At 33.9% G+C, this 10470-nt stretch overlaps 1 protein-coding gene across 1 annotated transcript; it reads right to left on the reverse strand.

Annotated features, from left to right (window-relative positions):
* Positions 1–9149, reverse strand: LOC128199354 (uncharacterized protein K02A2.6-like). Its single transcript, XM_052888534.1, has 2 exons — positions 5054–9149; positions 1–4105 (listed from the first exon to the last, which is right to left on the reverse strand). Exon 2 carries the CDS (start codon positions 4093–4095, stop codon positions 250–252), a length of 3846 nt encoding a protein of 1281 aa, XP_052744494.1. The 5' UTR covers positions 4096–4105; positions 5054–9149; the 3' UTR covers positions 1–249.
* Positions 9150–10470: the final 1321 nt, after the last annotated feature.

The raw sequence follows: 10470 nt of genomic DNA on the forward strand, positions 1-10470 counted from the left end.
TAATTTATTTGACAAACTCGTGCGTGCACGTCCGCTCGGCTGCGCAATACCTCCTCGTTCCCCCCTCTCCGCGCCCCCTGCCTCGCGCCGTGCCATCACGACTTTATCGTTTAATCTATGGTCATCACACCTCTCCTTTTTTGACAAATTGAAATATTTAAATATAATTCATATACAACAATAATTAACTGTAATCATACTTAAAACAAAACTAAACATCTTTAATGCGTCCGCAATTATAGAAATTATTTAATCGCTGTTAAGATCACTTATTTTATCCGAATCATCTTCATCACCTCCTACTACTCCCCACTGACCTTCAATTCGTTTTAAGTGAATAATATTTCTCCTTAATTCTTGTCCTGTCTCATCGTTTCGTATATTATATTCAGGGCCTTTGTGGTTTAAAACCGTATGTGTTGTTGGATTAAAGTTTGTGGTGAGTTTATTCTCCTTTACCATGTTTTTGACATATACCTTCTCTCCAAAGCCAATATCTATATCTTGTGCCTTCCTTCTCCTATCTCCATATTCTTTCCCTTTCTCTTTCATTATTTTGTCTTTATCTTTAATTTCTGAAATTGATGTGTTTTCTAAATCTATCAACGAAGGAAGTAGTTTATCCCTAAACTGTCTGCCAAAAAATAACTCTGAGGGAGTTTTACCAGTAGTAGAGTGGGGGGTACTGTTGTACATAGTGAGATACAATAGTAAATCCTCATACCAATTTGATTTCTCAGATTGACTAATTTTAAGACGTTTAAGGATATCCCGGTTTTGTCGTTCAACTTCGCCATTTTGTTGAGGAGAGTATGGTGTAGTATAAAAAATATTTATTCCTAAAATTTTACAAAAGTTTTTAAATTCATCGCTACTAAAAGATTTAGCATTATCGGCGGTAATGCTAAAAGGCGATCCTAGCCTAGAAAAAATTTCTCTTAAGACTTTAATTGTTTCAGCAGATGTTATCGTTTTCATTAGTTTAATTTCTTTGTATCTACTATAGTAATCAACTATAACAAAAAGATGATGTCCGCTAGGCAATGGACCGAGAAAATCGATTGCAACGTCAATCCAAGGCTTAGATGGCAGCTCACGACGTTTCATTGGTATTGGAGGATTCGGTGCAGAAACCAAAGTGCAACCCTTACAACTCTTTACAAATTTCTCAGCATCACTGTCTATTTTGGGCCACCATACTTTGGTTCGTAAACGTGCTTTCATTGCACCAATACCTGGATGTCCCTCGTGGGCTGCCTCCAAAACTTGGTGTCGTAACTTTAAGGGAATGACAATCTTAGTTCCTCTCAACAAAAGGCCTTCATATGTCCAGAGTTCAGTTTGAAATATTCTATAAATATTTATTAATGGGTCCCAGTTATTGGATGACAAAGCTTCATTAACTAGTCGAATTTCATTATCATCTAAGGACAATTCCGTTAATGTTTTCATCTCTAAGGCACACGGTCTAGCTAGTTGAACAATTTGATCTATGTGATTTTCATCCTCAAACGGCTGGGGATTATTTGTAGCACATAATCGAGATAGACAATCGGCAATATTTGTTTTGCCTGGCTTATATAGCACCTTGAAATTATAAGCTTGAAGACGAAGCACCCAACGCTCAATTCGGGCACAAGTTTTCAAGCGGCTGCCGAATATAACCTCCAGCGGTTTATGGTCGGTTACTAAATCAAACGTATCTTTGCCGAATAGATATATATCGAAATGTTCAACTGCCCAGACTAATGCAAGTGCTTCCTTTTCTGTCTGACAGTAACGTTTTTCAACGTCAGTTAGGCTTTTATTGCCATAAGCAATTATACGAGGTCCGTTACTGTCGGACTGAATAAGCACTGCACCTAACCCTACCGGACTTGCATCTGCCATAACAGTAGTTTTATCGTTCAGATCATAGTAGCCGAGAGTGTGAATATTACTTAGAGAGTCTTTGAGCTCTTTGAAAGAGTCGGTCTGTTCAGGACCCCAATATGAACCGATATGTGCATTTTTTCCTAATTTTAGGGTCAATAATCTTCTAAGGGGTTCAGATTTAGTAGCTAAATTTGGTATCCACTTATTTACGTAATTAACAAGGCCTAAAAAACTTTGCACTTCTTCAACCGTTGTCGGGTTCCTAAATTGTTTTACAACCTTGACATATTTATCTAGGGGCTTGACCCCTTCTATTGATAACTCATGGCCGAGAAATTTTATACTTTTCACACAAAAAACACACTTATTTTGGTTTAGAAGAATATTGCTTTCTTTTAAAGTAGCTAAAAGTTTTTCTAATCTAGCATTATGTTCGGCTTTATTTTCTCCATAAACTACAATATCGTCTATAAAGTTTACCACGCCCTCGCACGGCAAAAGGATTCTTTCAAGTATTTTTTGGAATTGCTCTGGAGCACATGAAATGCCAAACATCAATCTTTTATAGCGATATAAGCCTTTGCTGGTAATAAATGTCGTTATATCTCTAGAATCCTCACTTAATTCAACTTGATGGAATGCGTCTTTAATGTCCAATTTAGAGAATAGCTTGGCTTTTTTAAATTTAGGAAGCAACTGATCCATTGTAGGCAAAGGATAATTTTCTCTTACAATAGCCTTATTTGCGTGTCGCATGTCTATGCATACCCTAATTTCCCCATTAGGTTTAAGCACTGGAACTATCGGCGAAACCCAACCAGATGGAACTTTTACTGGCTCAATTATATCCAATTTGATGAGATATTCTATTTTTTTATTAATTTTTTCCTCCAGTGGTATGGGTACTCGCCGACAGGGCTGAGCTACAGGCTTAAGCAATTTATTTATAGATATATTAAGTTCCACGTTTTTAATTTTAGGAAAACTAGTTTCGCTTACCGCGTTTATTTCTAATCCTAATTTAAGCACTTTAAGAGATATGGCAGTATCTTTTCCCAACAAATCTCGTGTTCCATCTTTTACGACATAAAATGTTGCCGTTTGTACCTGATCTGCTACTTGAATATCAGTATCAAAGGATCCAGTTACGATAAGAGGTTTATCACTACCATAAGCAATAAATGTTTTATCCGGCTTAGCAATTTGATTTCTAACTGCCACTTTATACTTTTTTAAGTAACTCCAAGTTTTGTCACTTAAAATATTGTGTTTGCTGCCGGAATCAATAATCATATCAATTTGAACTCCTCCTACATTGCAGCTCATTAAGGCGTCGTCGTCAATGTGAAATATATAATTAACATCAGTTTTGATATGAGATGTAGTATACGGTTTCTGGTTAGTTTCAGATTTCTTTTGATCATCGCTTGCTATCTTCATTTTTTTCCTCGGATAATTATCTGTTGCCTTTAAAATAGAACTATTCCTTTTGCTAGCTCGAGTTCGACATTTATTTCTAAAATGTCCTAGGAATCCACATTTTAGACACTGTTTATTTCTTGCCGGGCAAATATTACTGTCTGCTGAATGGCGCACACTACCACACCGAAAACATTCTGAATTTTCAGACTTAATGTATTTTGTGTCAATTTTATATACACCAGATGTGTTAGATGCTTGACCGAAATCATCCAGTTGCCGTTCAACGGCCTCAATGGCATTTGCCTGAGCTATTATTTTGTCAAGAGTAGCATCATCGCCCAGTGTAAGTATTTTTTTTCTTAGATCTTTAGAATTACATTTCTCTACGATCTGATCAATAATGTTATCCTCATTATTAGAAAATTTGCATTTACTACTTTGATGACGTAATCGCACTAAAAATTTATCGAATTTTTCATTTGGCTCCTGTTTTAATAATCTGAATAAATGTCTTTCATAAATTTTACTTTGCATCGGAGAGAAGAAAGTATCTAGTTTCTTTATTGCAAAATCATATTCATCAGCATCAGTGTTTTGGTCGCCCGGTAAATTATAGTATATTTCTTGTAACGCCAACCCTCCCAAGTGGAGTAAGTTAGCCTTGCGTTTTTTTGGATCGCTTATATCTGACGCTATTAGAAATATTTCTAAACCACGTTTCCATTTCTCCCACCGCAAACCTACAGATGCGGGATCGCCATCGCAATCGAATGTTTCTAAGGATGGTATATGGGACATTGTTTGTGACCTGTAGCAAAATAATTTCGTTGTTAGTACCAACCGACGTCCTTGTCAGTTTACTACTGTTTTGCTAGCACCAACTGGATTATCCAGTTTGCTACTGTTTTTTTTTTTTTTTTTTCTTAGTACCAACTGACGTCCTTGTCAGTTTACTACTTATACGTATATTATAAATCGTATGTTTTTGCTAGCACCAACTGGATTATCCAGTTTGCTACTGATTCGTTTTTTCTTTTTTTTTTTTTAAGTACCAATTGACAATGTCAATTTACTACTGCAACATACATGTGGATTGTTGTAACACTCGTTAAAAGGCTTAATTTTAGAGTGCGAAATGTTTGCCTTGACATCCATATTAAACAAAACAGTTACGTAAGTACCCAAAATAATTTCAAATTTATGTTGTATTCCTTCTCTCTGACCGGCTATACTACAACAACTTTTGATCAAATATTTACAACAGTCACAATTCTTCTATATCTAAATAAATCTAATTTTAACTGCTTGTACCCTAAATTTGTTCATTTAATTTACTTTATTTTATTATTATTATTATTGCTATTTCCAAACGACTCTAATCGTGGTAACAATTCAATTTACAAAGAATCACTCATACTGATTTTAAAAAATGTACTGTACGGTGTGATACCTTTGCCTTTTCGAATTGACATTCGAAATTTAAAAAAAAATAAAGAAAAGAAAAAATATTCATAAATTTTTTCAATACGCTTATTCATTTATTTAACGTATTTACTAAATTGGAATGTTTTTTTGTTAGGATTAATGATTTATTATTTTATTTACATTTTATCAACTAGAATACACGTTATTGAAACGGAATTTGCTCATGCAAGTTGCAACCTGTACCTAATGGCGCCGGTTTTTTTACGTTGGGTACTTACATAGTATTTTATTTTATTCGATGATCTTTTCCACATTTATTTCTAGCGCTTACCCTTTAGGACTCGTCGCCAGTTGTGACGTCCTACTTGTCACCAGGATAAGGTAAGGCTAAAATCCAAACACAAAATAATTTATTTGACAAACTCGTGCGTGCACGTCCGCTCGGCTGCGCAATGCCTCCTCGTTCCCCCCTCTCCGCGCCCCCTGCCTCGCGCCGTGCCATCACGACTTTATCGTTTAATCTATGGTCATCACAACATGAAAGTCTTCAGAAAGGATGAAATGAAACTTTAATTTTCAAAAGAAAACACAATTTAATCGACAACGTAATCAACCTAATTCATATCGACAAAAATTTCATCCCAATTTTAATCGTCAATCAAATTATAACCATATCTAAAGTCATAAATAATTGCGACACATGTAAAAGCATGAAATATGATAGAAATCCCTTAACACAAACTTGTAATAGTCACTTTCAGGAAATATTTATAAGTAGATGTATTTTTAATAGAAGGAATATAATTTTTAACTTTAGTTGATTCTTTCTCAAAATTTGGTCAAGCCATTAAGATCAAATGTAGATCAACACCAGAAATAAGAAGAGCTTTAATAAAATACTTTTCTCATTATGGCGTACCTGATAAAATCAGCTGTGATACTGGTACGGAATTTAATAATAATATAATGAAAGAAACATTTTTTATATTTTATAAAATTGATCGCTGCAGCAAATCTTCGAGTTTTTATTCAACCGTCGATTAGTCTCCCGTAAGATTCAGTAGTCCGTACCCGCCAAGCCACGAGAAACAAAACTGGCGCAGTCGGTAGGATAGTTTCACGAAGATTCGTCGGTAATTAGTTTTCGTCACAAGAACAGCATCAAGAAGACTCAGCGAAAGAATCTCGTGATCCTCGACAAAGTGGTAGCAACGCAGTGCAATCGTTTCTTGAAAATAGAAACTTCAATTTTCAAAAGAAAACACAATTTGGTCGACAAAATTACCAACCTCATTCAAATCAACAAAAATATCAGCCTCACTTCTTTAATCGGCAAAAATTTCAGCCCAATTTTAATCGTCAATCAAACTAAAACCATAAACAAAGTCTTAAATAATTGTGACACATGTAAAAGAATTAATTATGATAGAAATCCCTTGAAAGCACAGTTGCAGTTAATACAAACTTGTTTCAGGAAATATTTATGGTTGTATTTTTAAGAGAAGGAATATCATTTTTAATTTAGTTGATTCTTTCTCAAAATTAGGTCAAGTCGTTGAGATGAAATGTAGATCAACACCAGAAATAAAAAGCGCTTTAATAAAATACTTTTTTTATTATGGCGCACCTTATAAAATCAGTTGTGATCCTGATACAGAATTTAATAATAATTTAATGAATGAAACTTTAATATTTTAAAACTTTTAACTAACTCTCCTCCAACGTTTTGTTGCATTGTGATGTGAATATTTTTATTTTTATTTTCAAATACCTACATATTAATCTGGAAAACTAACACTATCAAAAGATTGCATGATTGGATCACCTCTTTTTGAATTAATTTGACAAAACAACTGAAGTATAAATAACAATCTTGGACCTCCTCTAATGTTATAGATATTTTAAGAGAAGTTGTTTGAAAACCTGAGTAATTGTTTACTACCGAGGTCAGAGCAGAAGCAATACCCAGCTGAAAAGCTTAAAGACCAAATAGGTTTGATGACAAACCTATACTTTAATACTGCATCAACAAAAAGAAAGGTTTATATTATAATTAGAAGGGTAAACCGTTCTTTAACGTTGATATAGTATGTACCATATTGATGAGGAGGTCCGCAGAAGAACCAAATACATAACTCAATGAGTCAAGCCTCAAGTGACAACGGACAGGCCAGATTACCAACAATCTAGCCTGCCATCATAACCAATCATCAATATCCAAATATTGAGGTACAGAGGTAGTGAAATTCTAACCCTCCAGTATGTGAACTACAGACAAAACATTTTGCCACAGAAGAACCAAAGATAGATAACTCAATGAGTCAAGCCTCAAGTGACAATGGACGAACCAGATTGATGGATATTGAGGGTTCAGAGGTGGTGAAATGCTGACCTTGCAGTGTGGTACCCTCCAGCATGTGAACATTTTGCCAGTTGCCACTGGATTCAGGGGGTTCAAGACGGTGGACATACATCGGGAGAGTATTGGCTGATGATGAAGCACTTTTACGTTTTATATTTTAATTTTTAAAATACTTCCACTATATCCATTTTCCTTCCAATTAAGTATGATGTTAAAAGACTAATAGTCCAATAGAAGTGGATCTACACCAGTATGATGCTCTGGACTCCTGTCTCTCCTCTCTAGCAGGAGCAGAGCCTCCGATCAATTGCAACCGCATAACTGTGAAGCTGTTGAGGTTGTGAACATATATTCATTAGTCTTGATTGAGTTAAATCTTGTCCCAATTTACATTTAGGGCTGAAATGACTGAATATCACTGTCACAGTCAACTCTAGCTGAGTGAGACCCATATGCGGGAAGCCTAGCTTGAGCGACTAGCAATCATGTGAAAAGAACTTGGAAACAGAATTCTCTTCAGCGAATCTGTGATATTATGCTTCATTGTATTTTTTGTTACCATAAATTGACTATGTTGTTAGGTACTTAGTAAGTAAAGCAGATAGAGTATTCTTAATCTTCATTTTTAGAAGTTTAAGGTTTAAAAAAACCAACACTATCAAAAGAACAATTTGACATAACAATTAGTCAAATTTCATTTAATTGTAAGCTTTTCCATTTAATTGAACACAACTGGAGTATGTTACAAACAATTTCAGACCTCTAGTGTTATAGACACTTTAAAAGAGAAGAGAAAAGAATTGTCAAAACAGCTAAAAAAATGAGGATTGAGCATAATCAATACCCTGGTGAAAACCATAAAGACCAAACAGGTTTGATGACAAACGTGTTATTTAATACTGCATCAACAAAAAGAAAAGTTTATATAATACAAAATGATAAACTGTTCTTGTGAGTTGATACAGTATGTACCATACGAATTAGGAGTTCCACAGAAGAACAAAATTAACAAAATAGTTCAACGAGTCACTAAGTCTAAGTGACAATGGATATAAGGGTCCCAAGGCAATGAAACACTGACCCAAGTCTGGTAAGCCCTCCAGTATGTGTACCTTTGATTTGAAATATTTTGCAGGGTGCTACTGGATTCAGGTGGTTTAAGACAGTAGGGCTTCGAAATCTTTTTCAGCCATGTCTAGTGACTGAAGTTACCTTCCTTCACATTTTCAAAATTTGAAGACCAAATAACTGCAACGCAGTGTTTAGCGAAGCAGTTTCATTTTATGACTCAACACTTTTATTTATTTTCATTTTCAATTTAAAATACTTCCAGTATTTTAATTTTTCTTCCAAATAGGTATGTTTAACGACTAATAGTCCAATGTGTGAATCAGCTGGTATGATGTTCTGGACTCTTCTCTTCGTTCTAGGAGTACAGCAATGGACATTAGGGTCCCAAGGCGTTGAACTACTGAGTGAGCCTGCAGTGTGGTTATTTTATCACTTCTTCACTCCATGTTTTAGGTCTGCAATCTGATCCCAATTTCCATTTAGAGCAGAGCTGATGGAGTTGCACCATAGCGGTTAACTCTAGCCAAGTGAGACGCAGATGTGTGAAGCCCAGTATGAGCATCCAACGGTACAAGATTCTCTTGAGCAAAGCTCGGATTTTGTGATTAATTCAGTTTTTTTGGTTCCGTGAATTGATTAGGTGGTTAGTTACCTTCTAAGTAGATATAATTAACATCTATCACTATTCGCCATCTTATTTCTGCACTTGTGAGTTGTGACGCATCAGTTATTACATAATCACACGAGCTTCGGGCAGTGGAGTTCCGAGTTTATTCTTCTTTTCACTTATTTGATCTTATTTGTAACTATTTAGCTTTGACACTGTTATTACAAAGAAAACTGTTGAATACAATTTACAATACAAAGCTATTTATTGTATCTACGCATATTAACATTGAGATTGATCGCCATTTTGAATTTTAAAATTTGTCATTTGAATTTGAATCACAGATCATGAATCAGGAAACATATTTACTCAGGAGAAGAATATATTATATATAATTAATTCATGTCATGACTCATGAAATGCATAGATTATAGAGTAAAAATTATTACAATAAATTCAGTGTTGCCAAAATATAAATAAATAGTAAAGAATTACTTAGACCAATAATAACAGGACTTGGCTCGCTAACCGTTACCCCCTATGGCAAAGATCTATGATCTAAAGTATGTTTTTTCTCTACAGAGACAAAAGTGACGTTTCATGTGTTGCCTGATTTTTATATGATGTAAATAGGGACGTCACAAAATCGATATTCAGGAATTAAATGATTGCTTACTATCGATTTCGCAGATATGGACCAAAAAATATAATAAAATAATTTAATTTCATTGAAATAATTATTATTGATGACAATATTTAACTAATTCACGATTTTATTATATCAATGCATTCAACAAAATGTATTTGTAATTAAATTACAATAAAAAGTATTTTTCGCAAAATATTAATTATTGGATAGTTAATTGGCAATTGGGCATTCAAGGTAATGAAAAAAAAAGCTATTCAAATTTTTATATAACATTTATTCAGAGTCTGAACTTTCATTGTATGAACTGGTATCAGAGTCATTACCAACTTCAATTAAAAATCTTTCTTCCACTTCTTCTATTATAGAGCCCAGACGGTACATTTCATTTTCCATTTTGATAACGTGTGATATACAGCTAATCCATCGCTGCGGGGTTACCAGTCTAAGCCCTTATTCAAATAGTTTTTTGACATCATTATTTTTTAACGTTTTTTCCTTGGAGAAAGAACTTCTTCACAGCGCTTATGCGAAGAAGTAGATGGTTGATCATCAGCCATCTTATTGAGTATTAAATAATAAAAACAGGAAAAAAAAAACTCAACTAACAACAATAAAAATAAACGTAACAGAAACTTTACGTAACATATAACAAAAACAACACTTTAAAAATATCGTATCGAAACCCAACAGACACAAAATGGCATCATGTCATTAGCTATCATAATGTGACAGAACTGTAATTATTTTAAGAAAGTAAGAATAGAATCTCTTTAGTAAATTTTGTCTTTTCTCCTATTTATTTATTTATCCTTTTTTTATTTTTTATTAATGTTAATAAAATACATAATCGGTGTACACACATAAAAAAAAAAATACCGACCGAATTGAGAACCTCCTCCTTTTTGAAGTCGGTTAAAAATACTAAGTATTAATAATTTACAAAAAGAATATTTATTATATGATTTATGCAACTTTTGATATCATAATTACAGATTTTTAAAAAATATTTTACTTCTGATTATTTTTTTTATCGATTTTAATCGAATCAGAATCGTGAAT

This window comes from Bicyclus anynana, chromosome 23 (assembly GCF_947172395.1).
Source record: "Bicyclus anynana chromosome 23, ilBicAnyn1.1, whole genome shotgun sequence".
Taxonomy (NCBI): domain Eukaryota; kingdom Metazoa; phylum Arthropoda; class Insecta; order Lepidoptera; family Nymphalidae; genus Bicyclus; species Bicyclus anynana.